Raw genomic sequence first — 24,546 nt, forward strand, 5'->3', positions numbered from 1 at the left:
AGAACATAATACATCTTCGTGGAAGATCACGATCAAAACCCTCCAGAGAAAATTAAAATAAATTATACAAATGTCATCAGAATACTCTTTATAAAGTAACAAACAAGTTTAGAACTTCGTGGACATATTCACGACTATTGGAATTGACAGAATGTTTGAAAAATATACCAACGCTAAACAGAGGCGTCGAGCGATGATGAATTGGTATTTTTCTACAATACTGTCGACAAAGCTATACAACTCTCAGAAAATAATATTAACGTAATTTGAGATTTCAACGCCAAAATAGGACAAACTAATCCAAATGAAACTGCCACAGGTAAACACGGCTACGGAGATAGAAACTGTAGAGGAAATGGACTCCTCGATTTCGCACGAGAACAAGTTGGCTATTATGAGCACCTTTTTCAAAAGAAATAACAAACAAAGATGGACTTGGGGATGGCCTAACGGTATAACAATGAACGAATTAGGCTTCATTTTAACAAACTTACCCAGAAACATATATAATATACAGGTTTTAAACATTACCTACCCTATAACAATTTTCCTCAATAGAATATAGAAAAACGGTGTAGAATATAGTGAACAGGCGGGCTTTAAAAGAGGTCTTTCAACAGTGGATCACACACAATCGCTAGAAATGTTGATAGAAAAATACCAAGAGTTCAAGAGACCACTGTACATTGTTTTTACACCAAAAAGCATTTGACTCTTTGCTCCACTCATCACTAGACTCTAGTTTCCCAACAAGTCCCACTAGACTACAACAGTACACTGTCCAAAAAATATCTACGAAAGCTGTACTAGCAAAGGAAAGCTGGAAACTACAGCACCACGCATACAAATAAGTCAATGTGCACGGCAGGGAGACCCACTCTCCCCAAATATCTTGATAGCGGTGCTGGAGACTTTTATTAGCAAACTAATCTGGGATCAGATATAAATAAATGTTACTTGAATACTTGAGATTTGCTGACGACATAGTCCTGCTATTACAAAGTACAAATGAACTGCAAGTGATGATAAACACACTACACGAACAAAGTCGAAAAGTAGGCTTCAAAATCAACCTAACAAAAAAACTAATGTCATGAGGAACCATACTAAAAGACCTATTTATCTTGAAAAAACCTTTGACATAAGTCGATGCCTACATTTATCGGGGAAAGCAAGTTTCAAAATAACGAACTGGAAGTAGAGAAAAGAATCAATATCACATGGAAAAAGTTCTGGAGCGTCAAAGAAATACTCAAAAGCGATATGACCATACGAAAAAATAAAATTACATCCTGCCAAACTAGGAGAATAGGGATGAAAGAAATAAGGCCGATTATTGTAACATTTACTACATTGGGTACAAAAATAAAAAAATTAAATTGTATAGTCAGAACCATGTTGAACATTAAGAAAATCCAAAAGATCTGCCACACTGATATAAAACAAAAAACTAGCCACTGACGCTCTCAGCTATTTACACAAGCTTAAATGGCGATGGGCTGGACATGTTTCGAGGCTTAGCGATAATCTCTGGACTAAAAAGACAACAACATGGGCAGGTCTACTAGGACAGAGAAATTGAGGAAGACCAAACACACGCTGGGCAGACGACATCATAAAAGTAGTAGGTGTTCAATGGCCACGAGAGGCAGAAAAAAGAGTACTGGTCATCTCTGGAGGTGGCCTTTACCTTTCATTGAGGGGTTCTTGCTAACAAAATGACTATATCAGATTAATTAAATCAATATATATTATTATTTTAATTTTAAGTCTAATAATAAATTACCTATATTACGTTATGTTAAGTACTTTATTAATATTTTCAATCACACAACTCTTTGGAATGGAAACATAATTCACTGAACTATTTAACCATATTTTTTTAATCGTTCTTTGGTAAATGCATTAAAATTAGCAAAATAAAATTGAATCTGTGAATAACTTCGAATATTGTTATCGAAAATTGTACTATGAATAAGCAAAAAATAAAAGGCATTTAATTTTTTTTATCTCTTGGGAGTTTCTTTGAACAGCATGCCGGGCTAGTGGAATCCACAGTCACGTCTCTTTCTATTGTGAAGCAGCAATGTGTAGTCATTACTGTATCAGAATTTTGGGTTCAATCAAGAATTGTATTTGCGCTGAGTACTACAGTACACAACTAGAATTAATTAATTTATAGTAAAAGTTGTTAATTTTTGAATATAGAACAAAAATACTTGTAAGAACTTTATATTATTAACCTTGCATGGATAAAGTTTTCTCTTATGTCGTATGATAATTATAAGTATAATTTTAATTTGCTTGAGGAAAAGGAAACAAACAAACTTAACTGAAAATATTTAAAAAAATTAAATAACAACCGACATGAATAACTACTGAGTTAATACTTCACTTAAGTACTAAAGTCGGTTCAAAATACGGATGGATCGAAAAGTGTGCGAGACGCGGGGAACGGGGCGCCACAGAGTACTAAAACGTAGTGCTTATATTCTATTTGTAGAGTACAGACATCACACATGCAACATCAAAGAAAATGCACAAAATCAAAGAAAAATGAGACATCTCCTCTCCTCTCCGCTTGATCCATTTCCACCGAAGCTAAGCGGACAGGAGGTGTGAAAATAACAAAATCTGATTGGTTATCAAAATGCACCTCCTCTCCTCTCGGCTTTGGTGGAAACCGGGCCTTATGGTGCAAACGTACGCGTGTACCATCTATGCCTCACGACCGTCACCAGACGTAAAGCCCAGCGTCCCACCTGGTGGGTGCTCTCCATTGTGCTTTGTACAATGTGGAAGCCTTTGCCAACACACACTTTGGAACAAATACAATTTTTGTATAATATGTAATCCCCAAAGTGAAATATCACTTAATTTTAAATATCCGGACGACCGAACCTTGCTCGGATTTATGAGAATGTACAAAACTTGAACTAAAAAAAACTAATAGGTTATCTGGATCCGAACCGGGGTACTTCTGCTTTCCGGATAACCCAATGTCCCATCTGAGCTATTATAGTCTTGTATATAGTGTCGAAATTTACTCTTATTTCTCATTAAAACACAGATAAAACTATACTTTTTAAAATTGAAACCTAGCTATATCGATTTCTCGCCCCCTAAACTACCTTTGTATTCATTACAATCTTCGGAGCCGTTTCCGAGATTCAGATTATATATATGTATATAAGAATTGCTCGTTTAAAGGTATCAGATTAACATTGAAGTATTTTTAGGTAGTCATAAAGGAAATGAACAGACTGGGCATGCTGGTAGATCTCTCCCACGTGTCCGAGCGCACCATGATGGACACCCTATCCGTCTCCCGGGCGCCGGTCCTCTTCTCCCACTCGTCGGCAAGATCTCTTTGTAACGTCACTCGCAACGTGCCGGACAATGTTCTCCGCTTGCTCGCGGCCAACAAAGGCCTCATCATGGTCAACTTCTACACGTCCTTCTTGACCTGTGGAACTACTGCGACTATTCAGGATGCTATTGGTTGGTAAATATTTAGTTCTATTATATAACTTTTTAAATATCACCATCATCAGCCGGAAGACGATGAGAAAATCTATAGGCCTGATTAGACAGCTCGGAATTTCCCTACGAGATCGAATCAGAAATGAGGAGATCTGTATCAGAACCAAAATCACAGATATTTCCCAATGATTGCGAAACTGAAGTGACAGTGGGTAGGGCACATAGTTCGCCGGACAGATGGCCAGTGGGACAGAAAAGCCCTCGAATGACGACCACGTACCGGAAGACGCAGTGTTAGTAGCCGACAAGATGGACCGACAATCTGGTCAAGATCGCCGGAATACGTTGGGTGAGGGCAGCGCAGGACCGATCGTCGTGGAGATTTTTGGGGGAGGCCTTTGTCCAGCAGTGGACGTCCTCCGGATTTTATATATAACAAATAAAATTAAGTATTGATATGCTCTCCATCTGTATGTGAGGAGTTCTCTCATAACATAGTTTTCAAGTAACTTTCTTCCACGTACAACCATGCTATGGAACTATCTTCCTTGCGCGGTGATTGCAGCATATTACGACAAACCTACCTTTAAAAAAAAAACGTACCCTAGGAGGCCGACGGCGCTTCTGTAATTAGTTTTATTATAAGTTTGACCGCGCGCAACGCAGAGCTGCTCGAAATGTCGGAGATCCAGTGCTCTGTGAAAAAATAACTAAGTACAAAACGTCAATTTAACTCCTTTAATGTAGCTTAGTCAACTTAACAATATTATAAGGTATGTTTGTTTATTATGTTAAGCTATTGCCGGTCTAGGTATCTACTGAAACGATCCCAAAACAATTACAGCATTGTATGCAAGTTGCTACGTAAACGTACCCATTCAAACAGAATAAAACATGTTACGTTAGAGTAGAGTAGATAAATGACGCCACAAAAAGCTTAGCAGGATACTAACACGAGGCGCTTTGTTTAGAGCGCTGGATTTTATACACTCCAACAAATTTGTCATATTTTTCTTTGTTTTCCAGCACATATAAATCACATCCGCGATGTTGCGGGCGTGGATTACGTGGGATTGGGCGCTGGATATGACGGGATTAACTAGTAAGCTGTTTTGTATTTATTACTTTTACGTCAATAGACACGGGATAAAGTCGCATACAAGTCATATCCTCAGGCTCCGCGATACTTACTTACCCGAGAATGACTAAGAAAATACCTCTCCGTATATATTTTTTGTACCTGAATAACTAAAGTATTTACGTTGATATTTTTATATAATTCCAAAGAAACCGTCGTTGTTCTAGAAAGTACATATTATCCGCAGCTCCTGTAATAATGCCAATTGTTTTTATCGATATATAAAGTATTTTTCACAATCACTTTGCACTATAGGTTCTAGAACTCAAAGAGGATGTAAATACTAACTAATAAGAGGCAGGACAGAATTGATTTGACTTGTTTGAAATAGTAGTGATTACAGTATGGCGATTGGCGACGAAGTATAATCCGGCTCAGCTTGAAAGCGAGTGGATTTCGATCTATTCGGCTCTCTCCGTTTTTAACAAGATTATAGCTGTCACCTGTCAATCTATCAATGACTGCTTGTTTCATAAAATTGAGTTAATCGTTTATTTCTTAGACAGTTTCGATGCTAGAACTATGACTAGAACTTATTTCAGAGCGTCGAAAAGTTGAATGACAAAATGTCGATGTGTTCAAACAAAAACAGGTATTAAAACTATTACGTAGTATTTACATCCTTTTTGATAAAAACCACCATAATAATTTTTCCCAAACCGGTTATAACAAGTAAAACGTCAAAAATGATATTTTCTTCATATATAAGTTTGTGCAAAGATAATTAACTAGGTACTGATAACATAACTGTGCGACACCATTATAATATAATATTTTGTTTTAATATTACTTCGTGGTATTCGATGTAAATACCGGTACTAACTGTCATAGTTTGTGTTCAACTAGACACCACCTTCACAAGTTAATAAAAAAAAAATCTTTTTATGTATCACAATGTAACACAATATTGAATATATATAATAAATTAGGCGTCGTTTATTTGATAAAAAAATATGGTTAGTAGTGGTCATGTTATTATCCAAACTCTAAAGTCTAAATCATATAAATTTTAATAAGTCCTTGTCCTAACCACGGCAGCCGAGAGTATTCTTTTCTTTCACTTGTTTCACTCCACTCTTTTTTTTACGTTTAACAGCTTTCTGTCACCATCGTTGGTTATAAATTAACTAAAATCGTAACTAACTAGGATGCATATAATATGTATTTGATCAATCGGCTAAATTTTTAAATAAATATAAATAGCGCGTGCTAACTTAGAATAATTTGTAAATCATCATAAATCATGTTTGTTTTTAATAATTGAATCAAGTCGAAATTCAAATTGATGTCTAAACTATAACCTGGAAAATTTCGAAAGCTTTCTATGAGTTCAAAAATTTTTAAAATCGGTCAATAATGGTCGAGAAACAATTTAACACATAAATCAATTGAAGTCGCCCGGTGGGAGCTCCGCTCAGCTTCGCTTCGCTCAATTATGTATCGGTAACAATATTAACTAAAATAGGATTTGACCCCACGAAACGCTGTTAGCAAGCTCTAAACATATTATTAGCCCAATTAAACAGCTTCTGTTTCATTGTTCCTAATATTTTTTTTCACAGTACACCACAAGGTTTGGAAGACGTATCTTCGTATCCACTTCTATTTGCCGAGCTGATGGAGACAGGATGGACCATGGAAGAGTTGAAGAAACTCGCTGGACTTAACTTTATTCGTGTTTTAAGTGCCGCTGAAGGCGTGGCTAAAGAAATGGCTTCAGCTCATATTACTCCATATGAAGAGATAGCGCCCCGTACCTTAGAATCTCTTAACTGTTCTAGTCAAGATATATGAATAGCAATGTATAAAACATTACTTCGAGTTAGAAATTAATTATAAACGCAAAGACTTCAAGAGACGGTATACTCAGAATTGATTATTAGTACCGTCTCAGTTCTGACTGAAAATGTTTTAAACGAAATTTTCAATTAAGTATAATAATATGTACCTTTTTGAAGTTAGATTTAAATCCCAAGCTTTAATATGAACCTAAGTTAGATACCCTAGGAACATTTTAAAAATTCTAAACCCAATTTTGAATAGCAATAGATAATATTATAGAGTAATTCGATGTTTTTATATTTCAGCATTATTATAGAGAAATAGATGTATTGTAATGTAGACTTATGCAGATATTGTTATAAATTATACGACATTATTACTTCTACAAATTATGAATTCGATTGTATCTAAAGAGGTAACTGTACACTTTTATTTGGTTGTATAATGTTTATATGGTTGTTGATAACTTTTGTTTTATATAAAAAAAAATATTTTTATTTAATGAAACCTTTAATGTCACTTGCCTCGCATGGCATATTTTAAAATCACCCGCTGAGCTAATATTGCTCAGGCACCTTCTAGAAAAGAGCTTACATTCTTCTTAGAATTATTCATTCTGCGATGTTATCCCAATAATCTCACTGAGCTGATAAAAACTTAAACGTCCTAGACTGCTTACCTAGGTACCACTGAAAATGTTTAGAAAATGAAAAACGGCTTAATGTAGAAAGTTGAGAATACTTTTATTGTTTTTCGAATTGATCTCCATTCCTCTCTACACATCGTCGCATTCGATGGAACCACTGAGAAAAGCAGCCCATTCATCCTTAGGGGTCTCTTCTATGGCATTTTTGTACGCTTTCACCGCATCTTCAGGGCTCGTAGAGCGAATACCTCAAATTTTATCTTTAGTTCTTGGGTATAAATAAAAGTCGCAGGGCGCCAGGTCAGGACTGCATGGCGGATGACTCATTATCTCGACACCTGCCATAGTCAAATATTCAACAGACCGTTTTGCGGAGTACGCTGAGGCATTGCCGTGGTGAAGGAGGATCCTGCTTCGAGGGCGCTGCTGTCGAATTTTTTCCAAGACAACAGGCAAACAGCGATTGACATACCAGTCCGCAGTAACTGTCATTCCATCTTCTAGCGCAACTGTCGCGAAATGACCTTTCCGACCAATCTTTTTTCCTTTACTACTTCCTCTCTTTACCTTAGTTGGCCGATGCTCGAAAGGTAACACCCACTGAGCTGATTGTCTTTTGCTTTCGGGTTCGTAGCAATATATCCAGCTTTAATCACCTGTGACGATGTCAGATACAGCATTTGAGTCACCACCGTTGAACCTATCTAACATTTGGCGACACCAGACCATGCAAAGGTGTTTCTGGTCGTCGGTTAAAGTATGGGGAATCCATCTGGTACAAAGCTTCCTGACGCCTAAATCTTCGTGTAATATTTTTTGAACTTGACTCATACCAATGCCTAGGCTTGCCCGTATCTGCTGATAGGTCACTCTCTTATCTTCCTCTATCATGCGTCGCACAGCACTGATGTTATCTTCAGTAGTCGCTGTTAAAGCACGTCCCTCACGCGGATCTACATTGAGATTGCTACGTCCACGCTTAAACTCGTTAAATCAATTATTGTAAATAGTGGCACGAGATGGCACTTCATTAAGAAATGCTATCCGCAGCCTATCATAGCTTTGTTGTTGAATAAGCCCACAAAGAAAGTCATAATAAATCATTGACCCAAAATTTTCTCGCGTTAGGTTCATTTTCACGTGTAACAAGATTTTTAGATTTGCCGCCAATCCACGAAAAACAAATGACAAAAGAATGCAATATACTACATTAGGGTTCGTTTAGTTCATACACAAGAGTTCTAAAATTGAAATTCAAAAAGTTTTCATTAGCAATGTTTCTAACTGGCCAGTTCTAAACATTTTCAGTATTACCCACGTACAAAGGATCAATCCACTTCATTAGAGATAGAGTACAAAAAGCATAACTCACATGTTGAGACGGAGACCGGTCGCCATCTTAGGACCGTAGTTCGTGATCAAGTCTGTGACTGTTAAAAACATAATAATATAAAATAGACACAATATAATAGATCACGCACTGGTACGCCCTAACAAAAAGTTCTGCGGCTACGGCGTTCAAAAAATAAATAATGACTTCATATTAATTTACCAGACTTCTTTTTATAGAAGTGGAGGACAAACGAGTGTACGGGTCTCCATATGTTAAGTGATCACCGCCAACCACATTCCCCTGTAATATCAGAAGACTCATAGGAGCGTTCAGTGCTTCGTGCCTTTTTTTGAATTACACAACACGTCGGAACGTATCTTTTTCGTGACGTTATCTTTTCAAGTTTTGGTTGTACGTAGAAGAAAGTTCTTTGAAAACTGCACCGGCTTTCCAGACAATTGTATTCGTTAGTAGTTTCGCAAAACTACGCACGTCAAATTGCCACATATTTCACAGTTTTCGTTAGTAGTTTGGATTGGACATAAATTTGTAATAAAAAAATTAAGGCAAGCAAACTTACATGGTGCTTTTAATGAAGAATGCTTAATTATTAAAAACTCTTATTTTTTGGCTTCCCAGCTGTTGACACTCACTTGGATAGAATCAGCAATACCTTGCAAAATTTTGACCTGATCCGTTATATGTTTAAAATTTTATAAATAAATATTTTTAATATTTGTACCTACATGTAGCCACATATATAGACTTGATAAAAACTAAATAAATTATTGTTTGTCCTGCTACAGTTCTTTTGTATATTTTTAATCATAAGAAACTGCAATCAAACTTTTGAAGTTTTCTGTATGTTCCGTATTATTATTGCCTACATTTACGAAAATGTTGTTGGACCACATTAAATGAATAATAAACCATGTTTTTGTTTTCTTTAATGACCTTTAAATATACTACACAGACCACGGGCAGATGGGCTGGAATTGTCTGTCGCGACAATACACTACAAAGACCACGGGCAGGTGAGCCGGGCATGTCTGTCGCGACAATACACTACACAGGCCACGGGCAGATGGACCGGACATGTCTGTTGCGACAATACACTACAGAGACATACCCACGGGCAGTTCACAATAATAATATAATAACTACATACGTTAAACAAGCATCGGGGTATATTTTTGTACATTGGATGGAAACATGTACTTCTTTTGTATTCCGCTAGGAATTCTGCCCAGAATGCTTTATTTTAATGAAAACTTATATTATGTATGTACTACACATTTTGATAGATAAAATCAAATAGAGTCGCGCGGACCTGCAACAGTCATGTCTGCAACAATCCTACACTAAAAACATTGCACAGACCTATAGTAGAGAGGCCGGCGGGCATGTCCGTGTAGTGAATTCTCCGCTTTAGCTAGCTAATACCAGCTACTACTAACTCCACTAGCTGTAGCTATTCATATAATCATTTGGGGTTGGTGTTCAATCATTAACATAAATGGGCCGCGTGTGATAATCATGGCCAATGATCAATGCTCCGTACTACTCATTGTATAAAAACAAAGCACCGACGCCCAGCAATAAAAATATGGAACCAACCTCATATTTGTAAAGCGAAGTCATAAAAACCAACGAAACGATGCTAAAAATGATTTATTGAAGTTAGTTAATATCCACAAACACCGAACGCAAGAACGTAGGCGTTTCTACATTAAATTTGAAGTTACTTTTAGATTTATGCGTAACTAAATATTATACTAATTGAATCCCGTATTTATCACTTTATGCGAAGTATAGAAAATCGGAATATTTTTTTCGGAGCGTAAAACGGAAAAGAATCAATACATTTACGACTATTGGTAAAATAAATTTTGTAATTATTAATTTAATAATAGACATCATAATTCTAACTTTTGAAAATCGGAACATCGAAATTCGAAATAAAATATTTAAAAAGTATTTTTTTGTACCCAAAATTGATAGCATCACCTTCGTTTATTCATTGTATAGCCAGTGTTATTAGCAGCAGTTTATTTTTTAATTTACCGCCGCTTCTAGGACACCAGACTATTGAATAAATATGGGCCCATGTCAAAAGTCACGCAGACAGAAAAAATACTAAACCGCCTTTTACGGCAAATGAAATGCTTACGTTACAGCCTAAAAATAAGTGTCAATATTCTAAGATTCAGCTCACAATGAATGCGAAAATGTCAAAGCAAGGGTTTCGCTTTCAAACTTAGCCGAATTTTACTTCGTTTCCAATCGCCGCTGTAAATAATAATTAATATTTCAAACTTATGTCAAATCTCACTGCACATTTCATAGTTCATACAGAACTAAATTTAAATTTTTACTTAGGCCAAAGAATATATAATAGTATAAATCTGAAGCAGTCCCGCCTCTATACGAGTGTTTACACCCTCTTTGTCCTCGTCCAGTATAATAAGTATATAAGTATAGTGCTTAAATTCTCTTTGTAAGTGTTATGGTCCTCGTCTCGACTGTTTGGACTGTTTGTTATTACTGATACTGATTTTATTAGTGATTACTGTTTACATTTTACACATTACGTACGAAATAATAAATATGCAAAACAAGTAGTTATTTATAGCGAACCAGTATTGTTCGGTAGGCATAATATAACAATTGAATTTCACCATGGGTGAAAAATCTACTCCACTACTTGCTGTTCTTCAACTTCTAAAAAAGTATAACCTAAAGGTTGGTAAATATTTCTGTGATATAGTAAAATACTCCTCACTCACTCTTGTTTCTTTGTTCTCGTCTCAAGATTAGTTAACAGCTGTTATTGTTTTTCACCTCTAAATTTATAATATACTTAATTGAAAATTTAGGGCACTGAAGAAATATTACGGAAAGAAGCCAACCTCGGTGATGCCCAATTTGAAAATCTTGATTTGCCAGAAGTTGAGCTTGCAAGCATTCTTTCGGCACATCATAAAGAAAGTGACCCACTTACATATGAATCTGCTTATGAAAGCCTGAAGAAATTTGTGGAAAACTCTTTAGATGTTTATAAGGTAGGCATGTGTTAAAACACCTAAAAATCAATAATTTATTATGTGGTTGACAGTATTTTAAGTTCATAACACCATACCAGCGGTTGCTTATATTATTAATTACCATTCAAAATGATTAATGGATAAAAAACCTTTTATTGGTTTTATTAGTCTTCACTATTCAATTAGAAACTATTGATATAATATAAACAATTTGTTATGTTTTTAAAGTGATAACCCTCACTTCTAGGATTAATACACAAATAAAATTTTAAAAACAACAAAATTGTATGAACGATGCGGGACTTAAAGCACCAGCACAGAACGACCGAGGTTGTGGGTTCGAGTCCCGTATCATTCACAATTTTTTTTGTTTTTCAAATTTTATTTGTGTATTGATATAATATGTTTTTTGCAACCTTATTGTTTGAGTCCTTGTGGCTAGTCTATTTAATATTTACTCATTACACTATTTTATTTGTTTTTCTATTTTTAGTTTGAACTATCAACTTTACTGTACCCAGTTTTTGTTCATATGTATCTACTCCTCATACTTTATGATCACAATGATCATGCAGAAAAGTTTTTTGAGAAATTTAGTGGAGAACAAGAAGATTACTATCAGGAAGACTTGCAACGTTTATCCGTTGTTAAAACTAAAGATCATATCAAAGAAAATGAAATTGCTGAGATTTACAGGTAATTTATTATTCCATATCTACCTTTTTTATTTCATACTAGCTGACCCGGCAAACATTGTTTTGCCATATAAATTATTTTAGTGTTTGACCGTTTTTTCTCAGACTTACTTACTTAAAGCCGACAACCATGATGAACGAAAGTTTTAATTTTTCGGGTTAATATAATATAGCATAAGACATTCACAAAAAATGTGGGTCTCTATGTGTAAGAAAAATTTTAAAATCGTTTCAGTACATCCAGAGATTAAAAAGAGAGAAAGTATTTTATTTATTCATCAACATTTCAATGTTTTTAAATTATTTTCCTATTCGGAATGGAACATTATAGTTTTAAAAATTATAGCCTATGTGTTATTCTAGTGTGTAAGCTATATTATTGTAAAGTTTCATCAAAATCCATTCAGTAGTTTTTGCTTTAAAGGAGTACAAACATACATCCAGACATACAAACTTTCACATTTAGAATATACTAATATTATATTATATAATATCTTACTAAGGATGACCATACTCCTGGGGATATTTACAAACTGATGTTGAAACATGAAGTACACATTCTAAAGCCACTATGTACTTATATCATTAGTTATGGGGGCTCCTGTTTCCACAATAAAAACCACTAGTTGTGTCCATTTTGCTTGCAGTGTTGGCCAGTCATTCCAACCAGCCCAGATCCTCCAAGAAGTTCAGAATACTACTGGGGTGTTCCCAGATGTCTTGGAGTGTCCTTGTATTCACTTAGGTTATTGCCCTTTGGTTGGCCACTCTTGCACTTTCTAGGATTACTTGAGTGATCATTTCACCCTTAGCCCCTGCACTTAAGACTGTCTAGTACACTGATACTGAAAAGGTGCATGTTAAGTGATGTGTGACCCATAAGGGTGCCCACCATGGTTCGACTGTACACAGCTAGAGACATTTATGTATAGGGTGTGTAGGTTGTTGGTGAGGGAGTGTATCCATGAACACATTTGGCTGAAGGACAGTAGCAGGAGTGGTAATTGGCCAGCTAATTAGGTCTCTGATCCTCATCGGTTCATCTACTGCATCATTCCCCAACATACTGCTGTGTCCCTTGATTCAAGACATTTTATCATTAGTACATATCACTTTTTCTCCATTTCTGTGTCTGGTTTGCAGTTCGCAAAGGCCTTTTCCAATCTTCTCCATACCTGCCTTTCTGTGGAACAACCTGGAGTAGAGTACCCCAGGTTGTTCCTGCCACCTGTCTTATATCTTTATCCCATCTACTCTGTGGTGCGTGACTAATTTACTCCATTTTTCTGTTCCTCTAATCATATGTCCTGCCCATGCCATGTTTTTACATACCATCATTTTTTAGCTGTAACAAGTTTGAGGTTCTACTGTCAAGGGATACATCTTCACAGCTTAAGAGATTCATACATGAGCAAAAGAGTTCTCCAGTTATAATTAACATCATCAACAATCACATTCAGATTGACATACATGACGGACCAGGCAGAACACAAGCTCAAGTAAAAGCTACTGCCGGAGGATTATTAGGAGAAGCTGCAAAAAATGGTATAAATTGAATTCTATTTTTAATATTTTGGCTTTATAATATTGTTCTCTTAGAATGTTCCACCCTTAATATTTATTAGGGAACTTTGTCCATAAGTATAAGAAAGTGACATTCTAAATCAAATCACAAATAGCAGCCAAATTATTGTTTGTGATTTTAGCTGGGCTGACACTGACTCTACTATATACAATTTTGTTTTTTATCATGGATGCCATAGTCAGAACTGAACCAATTGAACAACTGGCCCACACTGGAAGCACCAGCTTCCAAATAAAAAAAGAAAGTCGGTTCACCCAGTCGGAAGTTCTGAGATAACAAACATAATGAAAATACATTGGAATTGAGGACCTCCTCCTTTTTTGAAGTCTGTTTACAATGAAGAAATTTAAGCTTGTTTTCTCTTATTATTAAACTAATGGTGACTTTTCATCTAAAAAAAATTAATTTCACACTATTGTAGCCATAATAGCCAGGCAATGGTTTGTGAAAAGATGCTTGCCTTCTGTGGGTGTCATGTTCAGCCTTCTTTGTAGAGCATGTCTGTCTTTGGAAAACCATCTCTGATGCAATCCTGTGATGCAAGTGCCTGCATACACACTAGACAAACATGCATAAACAGAAAACTTCACCATTATGGTGTCAAGGGAGAAGCCTTCTGAGATCTTATTTCGGCAACAGAGTTCAGATGGTAGAAGTGAACAGTAAGAGGTCAGCTGGTTCTCCAGTCACACATGGGTTCCACAGAGTTCGATGCTTAGACCATTTCTTTTCCTTGTATACATAAATGATTTACCTTACATTGTATAAAATAAGCATAAGCAAAAGATAGTATTGCTGACCAATGCTATCTCCTAAAGTAGTAGAATGGTTTAAAATGAATAATCTTCTTAATGAAAAAAGATTATTTATATTCCTTGCCTACTGTTGACAGGTTTCCACAAATATAGTAGTAAAAATTTATGAGTTGAAACCTGTGGATACTACAATATTTTTACATTAACTTAGATGCCAAACTTCAGTGGGGTCCTCATATTATTCATTTGGCGAAAAAGGTCAGTTTTGCAACCCCGCGAGGGTAATACTGCTCTCATTACATATTATGGCATTTTACTTTTTGGACATGCTGCTGATGTTAACACTATTATCACAATTAAGAATCGAGCTATTCATGCCATCTTTAAATTAAGACCAAGAATGTCCTTAAGAAATAAATTTAAGGTAATTAATGACATCTTAATACAAATAAGAAAAGCTTGTTTATAAAAAAAAATATAATTTCTTTTAAAAAAAATAGTGACACTCATAATGTCAATACTGCAAATAAGGATAAACCATGTAAGTTAACTTCATAAAGTCACAAATAATCAATTTAAGGTCTATGTAATATGTGTTCCGATAAATTTCTAAATTTTTATGTTTCAGAAAATCGTGCCAAAGTATATTATGGTCTTCTCAAAGAACCTGATATTCAAGTACTACCTGTTCCTGTTGAAGATGAGGAAGAAGTTGAAGAGACTCCAGATAAACCGAAGAAGAAAAAGGCAAAGAGAGACAATATCTTTATGAAAAAACCAAAATCAGACCCTAATGCTCCTTCCATTGACCGGATTCCAATTCCAGATTTGTCAGTATTTTCATAACTACAATGTAGTTAAATATGAATACTTTATTTGTCGTTTTCTTTGTCGGTTTCTTATTACTTGTATTTTTATATTTTAGAAAAGAAAATGATAAAATTGAAAAGGGTAAGGCCTTAAGAGAAGCTTCAAAGAGAGTTCAGTTAGGTCCAGAGACATTGCCATCTATTTGTTTCTACACACTTCTCAATAGTGGCCACACTGCACTGTGTGCGGACATTTGTGATGACTCAACATTACTTGCTGTTGGCTTCAGTAATTCTACTGTTAAGGTAAGTCAGTTCCTATGAATAAATTAACAAAATTAGATTTTAAATTAAAGAAAAAAAATTTTAGTTATTTTAATGTGGATTTGGTTAGACTTCAAAATGATGATATCAATAAACTGAAGAGCTACGATCAACTTTTAATTAAATTCCGATGCAGTTCAGTTTAGGTACCTAAACTGAATCGCTAAGATTCATACCATGAAGTGCCTTTAACTGAATGGCGTTTAAAATCGCTTATGGAAGAATGAACGAAATGAATTTGTCTGTGGTCCGCGGTGTGAGAGAGAGATGACGCTCGAACCATAAGCGTTGCGTTTCGAAACCTAAAATGATATGATTTTAGCGGTTTTTTTGCGTAGAAATGACTACAAATACATTTTAATATTACGATATACTTTATAGTCAAATTATAAACAATTAATCCCTTTTAGTACTTATTACTTTTTTTGAATCGCTCACTTTGACACAACCTATCCAGTTTAGGTTGAAATATTACCTCATGGTATGAATGAATAAACGAACTAAGTTAATCTTAACTCCATCGCTTAAATGATGTCGCGGTATTAAAAAAGCAAAGCAGTTTATTTTAGATCGTCAATTAAATCTCAATAAGAGTGCATGGTAGGCCCGCAGGTATTTATATTTTGTATGTCCAATCAATACTGACTATTAAAATTTTATATATGTTTTTGTGTATATAGGTTTTAATTATAATAATTTGTAGGTTTGGACACTGACCACAATAAAACTTCGTGGTATGAAGTCAATTGACAAACTACAGGATATTGACAAAGAAGCAGGTACATGTTTAATTTGTTGGAAATATGATGCTGAACTTAACCTACTTTTTTTTCATATATACCATAGTTTCTCAACCTTATTTTGCTCACCGCCCACTTTGAGAATATGTTTTTTTCTAGAGTATTTTCGTGTATTTTTTTGCCTTTTTAGACTATATTTTTTAATCTACCCACGCACCATCTGCGCCATCTCAATGCCCCCTAATTTTCTCTGGATCTTCTACTGCCCCCCCGAAAGTCTCAAACGCCCAAACAAGGGGGCGTTATCGCCCACGTTGAGAAACTATGATATATACCAATGATTAGTTATACTCTGGTTGAAAGGAAACCACCAAAGTATGACTGACTAGACATAATAAATAGGCCAAAATATTGGTCCTTATCAAAAAAAAATATTTTTATGGGAATAAACCCGATTACTTCGCCACAGTAAAATACAGGCGTATTTAGTAAGAAGTTGGTAGGAATTACTTATACGTGAGGAAATTTTAATACCATTTTCGAGTGTTATAGACTCGTCTGTAAATGCGGCAACTTATTGTAATGTGTAATCTTAAACCACATTTTTATGAGGTTAACTGGTGTTTTACTTCAGATTATGGTTAAAAATTAATTAAGTACTACTATTAAAATAGCAACGTGAACAGGGAAATCTGTGAATAAACTTATTTTGAGCTCTTAACCTTGTTTAAAATATACATTGTTTTTTTCATTGGTTGCTTGATGTTGCTTTTATAAGTTCTATAATTTCCTAATCATTTGTCATTTAACTGTGATATGTTTTAGGCGATGTACTTGTGAGGATAATGGAGGAAAAAGATAGGGACACTTGCCGAACATTGCATGGTCACAGTGGTCCAGTGTACAGAGTGGGATTTGATCCGTTTAAAACACTTCTCATTTCGTGTTCCGAAGACGCAACAGGTTATTATTATTATTAGCTAGCTTTGCCACATGAGAATATGGCAATACTTGCTCAAAGACTGTAGTTACAACAGCGTTGTTCGTCTCTAATGTTACACGTTTCTTAAGTAAGTTTCATCATAAACAATTTATTTTTTTTTAAAGTGATAACACTCAGTTCTGGGATTAACTACACAAATTAATTTGAGAACCATGCGGGACTCGAACCCGCGACCTCGTGCAAGAGCTCCTACACGGAGCCAACCGTTCGAGTGACGTAAATAATAAATATAGATCGACTAGAATAGTTAATAATTATAAAATAAAGGAGTAGAATTGCAAATGCGTGGAAAAGGTTCTGGTCCTTAAAAGCTATCTTAAAAAACGCACATACAAACATACTTATTACAAAAGAAGCTGTTTAACACATGTATATTGCCAACTTACATATGGCTGCCAAACTTGGGCACTCACAGCAACACAATGCAATAGGTTGAAAATAAGCCAGCAAGCAAAAAGAGAACCTATACATAACATAACAAATGCTAATCGCAGCCTATCATAGCTTTGTTGTTGAGTATGCCCACAACGAAAGTCATAATAAATCATTGACCGAAAATATTCATACGTTAGGTTCATTTTTACGTGCAACAAGACTTTTAGATTTGCCGTTAATTGACAAAAACAGATGTATACGAAAGAGTTCCAAACTTTAAAAAAAAGTTTGCCATTCAATTGACAACCTAAAATGAACTATTTCGTACCACGATGTGATTAGAGCTATCTAATTTAGGTTGACGTTAAATCAACTGATTAAATCGCAATGATGTCAATTGAATGTCAAAAATGATGTCAACTGAATCTCAAACTGATTTAGTTCATTCGTACCATGAGGTGTTATTTCAACCTAAACTATATAGGATAGGTTATTTGTCAAAGTGACCGATTCGAAAAAAGTTGCTATTTCCATAGAGGAAAGTGAATCTTTTAAAAAATAGTGAAAACATAAAATAGAAAAAATTTATTGATTAAAGATGAGATGAGAATACTTATTGACTTTTTTGTAAAACAAAATACTGAAAATAAATACCACAAATGAAAATACTAAAGACGAGGCAGTAAGGGCCCGGGCTATAGCCTGTTCGCAAGAACGAATTAAAAAAAATGTACTCTGTGGTCTTGTCAAATCAAACATCAATGTGCGTTCATAACTCGTTATTTTTACGAAAACACATAAGCAAACATTTAATTTGTAATTCAAAGAACTATATTTATTTATATTACTATTATTTAATAAGTATAAAAAAGGGCTTTATGGTTTATAATTTGACGCAATTGCGCAATTTTAAAATGTATTTTTGTATTTTCTACGCAAAAAAACCGCTAAAATCATATCATTTTAGGTTTCGAAACGCAATTTTATTTCGTTCATTCTTCATAAGCGATCCAAGCGCCATTCAGTAAAAGGCACTTCATGGTACGACTTTTAGTGATTCAGTTTGGGAACCTAAACTGAACTGCATCGGATTTTGCATCGCTTATTAAAAGTTGATGGTAGGCCCTCAGTTCTAAACATTTTCAGTGTGTATTATAGCACTAAAAATTTTCAACGAGAGCAGATTGATCAATAAATTATGTGCAGTCAATTTAATTTCATTGATCTAGTATTCTATTACATAACCGAGTCTGCCTCTCAATCTCTCTAATGACAATGACAACTGTTACAGTGCGGCTGTGGTCTCTGCAGTTCTGGACATGCCTGGTGGTGTACCGCGGGCACGTTTTTTCCGTGTGGGACGTGAGGTGGTCTCCGCACGGCCACTACTTCGTGTCTAGCGGCAACGACCGCACGGCCAGACTGTGGTCCACAGATCAACATCAGCCGATAAGAATTTTCGCAGGACATATGTCTGATGTTGATGTAGGTTTCAATGTTATACTTAAACTTTACATAATAATTAATGTTTTTTATGACAGTAAGAGACAAGACGAGCAGGACGTTCAGCTGATGGTAATTGATACGCCCTGCCCGTTACAATGCAGTGTCGCTCAGGATTCTTGAGAAACCCAATCACTTTGAGACATAAGATGTTAAGTCTCATTTACCCTGTAATTTCACTAGCTATATTACTGTTTCACGGCAGAAATAGGCGCCGTTGTGCTACCCATAATCAAGCCGGCATCCTGTGCCTAAGGAGCCTCCCACTGGTAATGTTTTCTTTGTAATGTCAAAAAAAATTTGAGTGTAAATAAATGGAAGCCAGTGCTAACACATTATCTATAACTTGTACCAGAATACCAATATTAATTACATTTACGTACTGTCTGTCTGTCTGTCGTCTCTCAATAAATCTCCAAAACTTTACTATTTATTTCTTGCTACAAGAGCTGTAGATATCAGTTACTTTATTAAGGCATGACAAAAAGCCATCTTGGATTTTGAGGATGAGTGCAAAGCAATCTTATTCGCGCGAATGACGTCACTGTGTTTATTTTTTCATTTTCCTTACTGTTTAATATGAATTAAATAAATGAATTAAAGCGGATATTTCTGCCTTGCTTCAAAAACAAGATGCGCCAGTAAGCAAGACTAGTGTGTGTGGCACGGTGACATAATAGTTTGCAATTGGTTAAATTTGATCAATATACGATAGGTATAATATAATTTAACGAGGATATTTTGTTTCAGTGCGTACAATTTCATCCAAACTCTAATTACGTAGCGACGGGCTCGAGTGATCGTACGGTTCGTTTATGGGACTGTCTCACGGGGTCGCAAGTGCGTCTTATGACTGGACACAAAGTAAGAATATCATTAATAACCATTCTATTGTTGTTTTTCAATGTAGTTTAGTTGCACTTAACTCCATGGATGTATTGTGCCTACAATGTGCTTGAGCGCACATCCCTTGATTCTTGGAAGTATGGAAATCCAAGCTATTACGGATCAAACAACGATATGTACGAGTTTTTTTTTTATAAATAATATATTGCAATCTGTCTAGGACGTCATTCATCAATAGGTCATGAATTTGTATATATCGGGCTTGTGCTATACTCGTCCATTGACAAGTCCGCTTCATTAAAATCGAGCTACAGTAGGAGATCCTGTAGGCTTTTCCTTTTTAACCTTCTTGTTACGGTAACACTCAGGAGGTGCCTTCCAAGAACATTTGGATGGTGCGAAATTCTTGTATTATAGGCTTTCATTTTGTCCGTTATTTCTTGCTTAACTGTTTTCATGTTAAGATCATGATGCAATCTGTGGTTTGTGATATACCATGGTGCGTTAACTTAATATTAACTTATTAGAAAAATCCACCACAAGTATTAGATTCAAATCTTTGTTTAAATCATATAATTTATCAAATATTTTCTTAGAACCTACTAGAGTAACCAGCACCTCTAAAAGCTGTATTGATAATATTTTTACTAATTATAAACCTATTTCTCAATCAATAATTAGTAAACTGAGCTCAGACCACTTTGGTCAATTAGCCTCTTTTAATATTGAGGGAAACAAATGTACTTCAACTAAAAAGTTTGTTTGTTCCGGTAAACAATAGGCGAATGGAGAAATATAGAGGCAATGTTTCAGAAAAACTCTCAAACTTGTATTTGAATTATAACAGTACTCCAAATGAGATGTATGGTAAGTTATTTAAAATAATTAAAACAGAGTTTGCTTCTATATTTACTTCAAAGACAGTCAACTCGGGTGGTCTCTTGTCATTTAACAACTGGGCAACAGCTGGTATTCATAGGAGCAGACAACGGTTATATGAACTATATATTGAGAGATCATCATGTAATCATGATGTATCTTTCCTTGTATATGTGAAAAAATATTCAAAATTATTTAAGAGAGTATGTACTATTGCTAAGTCAATGCATTTTAGAGAAATAATTAAAAATGCTTCAAATAAAATAAAAATGACTTGGAAAGTTATTAACTGGGAATCTGGAAGAGCGAAAGACTGCAAGTTTGAATATAATCTAATAATAAACAATACAAAAATCCACTCTGAGCAGGAAGCAGCTTCTGCTTTTGAGAAATTTTTTCTGACATTCCAGTTTCCATCTCAAGCACCCTTGTCTCCTCCACCAGTGTTGCCGAGTCACTTCTTTTAGAAAATGTTAAGAAATGTAAACAAAATTTCAAATTCAGTGTTGTTAGCCCAGCAGAAATAATTAAAACTTTCAGATCCTTAGAAATGAAAAAAACTGCTGATATATGGGGCATATCTGTAAAAATAACTAGTTTTTAATAGCTGTATAGAACATGGCGTGTTTCCTGACCTTCTGAAGTATAGTAAAATTACACCAATATTTAAATCGGGACTCACTTCTGACCCGAATAACTATCGCCCTGTTTCGATGTTGCCGACCCTTAGTAAAATTTTTGAAAAAAATATTTTAAGCCAAATGCTCATATAAAGCAATTTGGCTTTACTAGGGGACGCTCGACTACGGATGCAGGTGTTGAACTCATCAGGAATATTTTTGAGGCCTAGGCGGAATCACAGAATGCACTTGGTATCTTCTGTGATTTATGTAAGGCTTTTGATTGTGTTCAGCATTCAACGCTGGTTAGGAAGCTATGCCACTATGGTATAAGAGGATCTGCACTCGATCTTCTGATCTCATATTTAAATAATAGGATTCAGAGGGTCGAGGTGAATGGCAGGAGATCTCCTGGGACTCCTCTCGGTATGGGGGTAACACAAGGGTCTCATTCTTGGACCCTTCCTCTTCCTAATTTATATAAATGATCTACCTAACCTTGTAGAAAAAAACACAAGGTGGTATTGTTTGCGGATGACACTTCACTTATATTCAAAGTGAAACGAAGCCAAGTTTTGTATGACGAAGTAAACAATGCTCTATCTGACATCGTGTACTGGTTTAGCGCCAATAACTTATTGTTAAATAATCATAAAACCAAATATATTAAATTCACCGCGCCAAATGTCAAAAATTTAGATGCGAATATTTTATTAAATGGAGAGGTGGTAAAACCAGTGGAATCTGCTATATTTCTTGGCATTACTCTTGATTCCAAATTGCAGTGGGGCCCCCATATTGAAGGATTGGCGAATAGGCTTAGTTCTGCAGCATATGCGGTTAAGAAAATTAGACGGTTAACTAACGGCGAGATTAGTATACTTTAGTTATTTTCATAGTATTATGTCCTATGGTATATTGTTATGAGGCAGTGCGGCCGATATTAATACTATCTTTGTGCTGCAGAAGAGGGCTATTCGCGCGATTTATAACCTAGGTCCTAAAGAATCATTAAGAGAAAAATATAAAGAAATAAACATTTTGACTGTTGCTTCTCAATACATTTTCGATAATGTTTTGTATGTTCATAAGCACATTGAGGAATTTTCTAGAAACTGTGACATTCATAATGTTAACATGAGGAACAAACATAAACTTGTTATGCCTACTAGTTGGTTGGGTCGAGTTAGCAAGTCTTTTGTTGGGCGATGTATATGGTTCTACAATATGATCCCAGATAATGTACAAAACAAATTTGTTACGAAATTAACAAGAATTGTTAAAAAACGTTTGTGTGGGAAAGGTTATTATAGCATAAACGATTTTCTTAATGACACCACGGACTGGGAATAAAGCGAACACCCTCAGGCTCTTTAATTATAAATGTTTATTGTACGATATTACATTGTAATCCATATTTTATATTAAAAAAAAAGCCCGCTGAGTTTCTTGCGCCCATTCTTCTCAGGTCTGAGGCAGTCTCTTTTGAATGGGTGGTAGATTTTGACGTTCAATAAGTGATTTTAAATCCTATTTTGAATAAAAAAATTTGAATTTAACTATCATTCTTAACATGACATGACTGAAACCTTTGCAGGATCTCAATGGTTGAGTTTGCCGCCATATGGGTTTGATGATGCATTTATAGAGAAGCAGCTTATTTGTCAGTGATAACTGTGACTTTTTGTTTAACATCATGTATGAGGTGTAGAGAAAACCTTAGGGTTTAGAATTGGAGTGTCTCCTCTTTCTTTATTATAAGAACGCCACTCCCACACTGGTAATGTCCTCACATTCCATCAAGCAGGATATGTGTAACATAAGATTGGGCGGAATGACAATTCAGAGCCTTATCAAGTCATCAGGATAAAGTCTTAATTGCAAACATAGTGAAATGTTACGATTAATATATGTCTAAATTCAGTTAATTATATTTATGTGTACTTAACACAATCCAAAAAAAAAATTTTTTTGTTTGTTTCAGAAATCAATAATTACACTTGCTTTTTCTGTATGTGGAAGGTGGATTGCGTCTGGAGGTGACGGTGGTGAGATACTTGTCTGGGATATATCCACAGGCTCACCGACAGCAGCCCTTCCATTGTATCACTCGGCACCCGTGACAACATTAGCTTTTAGTCGAGATGGAACTATTTTATCATCAGGTATTTGTAATAAGTGGCAATCAATTCATTCATTTTTTTTTCCAACTGCAGAATTAAATATTTTTTATTTAACTCTAAAGAACTCTTTTTATTTTTTAGGCGTTGAAGAACGTAAAATTTATTATCTTGTACACTTTAGATCATTCACATTGCCAATTTATCCTGTGTAATTCATTAAAAAATAACCACTTAATCATAATAACAGGATACTCTTTACAGGATCTTTGGATTGCACTATTAAACTATGGGATTTTGGTCTCATAACAGATGAAAATACAAGTGAAGAAAACACTACTAATGGAAGTACAGCTACAAAAGAAGAAAAATTTTTATTACGATCTTTTGCTACCAAGAACTCACCCCTCAAAAATTTACATTTTACAAGGCGTAACCTTCTCCTAGCTGTGGGTTCCTATGAAGGCAGTTCATAAGTTGTGTATGTAAATTATGTCAAATATTTGTTAAGCGTTAAAATTATACGTTCTTCAAAAGATTATTCTGTATTTCATTTAATTTTTTTTCATTATTAAACACTAAGGTTGGCTTAAACACTAACCCCCTTATTCATAATAGTTTGCTAACTTAAAGCATTGCTAATTCTCAATCTGTCTGCTTCTATTGACCTAAGTCAGATTGAGAAAAAAAACACTCCTTAGCGGCTGTTTTAAGTTAGCGGACCATTATGAATAAGGGGGTAAGTTGCATCAAATAACTTTAGCAATAAGAAACATGTTAAAGTTCAGGTTGAGCAAAAAATGTGTTGCACCATTTGGCAATTTGTGACGTAAACTTTAACTGTTAACCATAACCATGCAAACATT

The 24,546-nt window shown here is 35.1% G+C and overlaps 2 protein-coding genes across 2 annotated transcripts in view; both read left to right on the forward strand.

The window, feature by feature from the left end:
• The window catches only part of LOC126972759 (uncharacterized), a 55,425-nt gene extending 46,162 nt beyond the window's left edge, over positions 1-9,263 (forward strand). Inside the window, exons 8-10 of the mRNA XM_050819781.1 lie at positions 3,240-3,501; positions 4,510-4,585; positions 6,184-9,263. Coding sequence (XP_050675738.1) covers positions 3,240-3,501; positions 4,510-4,585; positions 6,184-6,415 — 570 coding nt within the window. The 3' untranslated portion in view covers positions 6,416-9,263. The remainder of the gene's footprint in view (positions 1-3,239; positions 3,502-4,509; positions 4,586-6,183) is intronic.
• Positions 9,264-10,874: 1,611 nt separating this feature from the next.
• Positions 10,875-24,221, forward strand: LOC126972776 (transcription initiation factor TFIID subunit 5). Its single transcript, XM_050819816.1, has 12 exons — positions 10,875-11,124; positions 11,259-11,444; positions 11,920-12,122; positions 13,467-13,666; positions 15,090-15,291; positions 15,387-15,576; positions 16,298-16,373; positions 17,160-17,297; positions 19,004-19,197; positions 19,966-20,079; positions 23,545-23,725; positions 23,945-24,221. The coding sequence occupies exons 1-12, from the start codon at positions 11,062-11,064 to the stop codon at positions 24,154-24,156; spliced, it is 1,959 nt and encodes a 652-aa protein (XP_050675773.1). The 5' UTR covers positions 10,875-11,061; the 3' UTR covers positions 24,157-24,221.
• Positions 24,222-24,546: the final 325 nt, after the last annotated feature.

Source organism: Leptidea sinapis, chromosome 27, assembly GCF_905404315.1.
Source record: "Leptidea sinapis chromosome 27, ilLepSina1.1, whole genome shotgun sequence".
Lineage (NCBI taxonomy): Eukaryota > Metazoa > Arthropoda > Insecta > Lepidoptera > Pieridae > Leptidea > Leptidea sinapis.

Excerpts from the sequence above, each read along its gene's own strand:
- LOC126972776 (XM_050819816.1), top strand. The coding sequence starts at position 11,062 with ATGGGTGAAAAATCTACTCCACTACTTGCTGTTCTTCAACTTCTAAAA. Across the intron at positions 11,445-11,919 it reads ACTCTTTAGATGTTTATAAG|TTTGAACTATCAACTTTACT; the intron begins GTAGGCATGTGT and ends TTCTATTTTTAG. Across the intron at positions 13,667-15,089 it reads AGGAGAAGCTGCAAAAAATG|AAAATCGTGCCAAAGTATAT; the intron begins GTATAAATTGAA and ends TTTATGTTTCAG.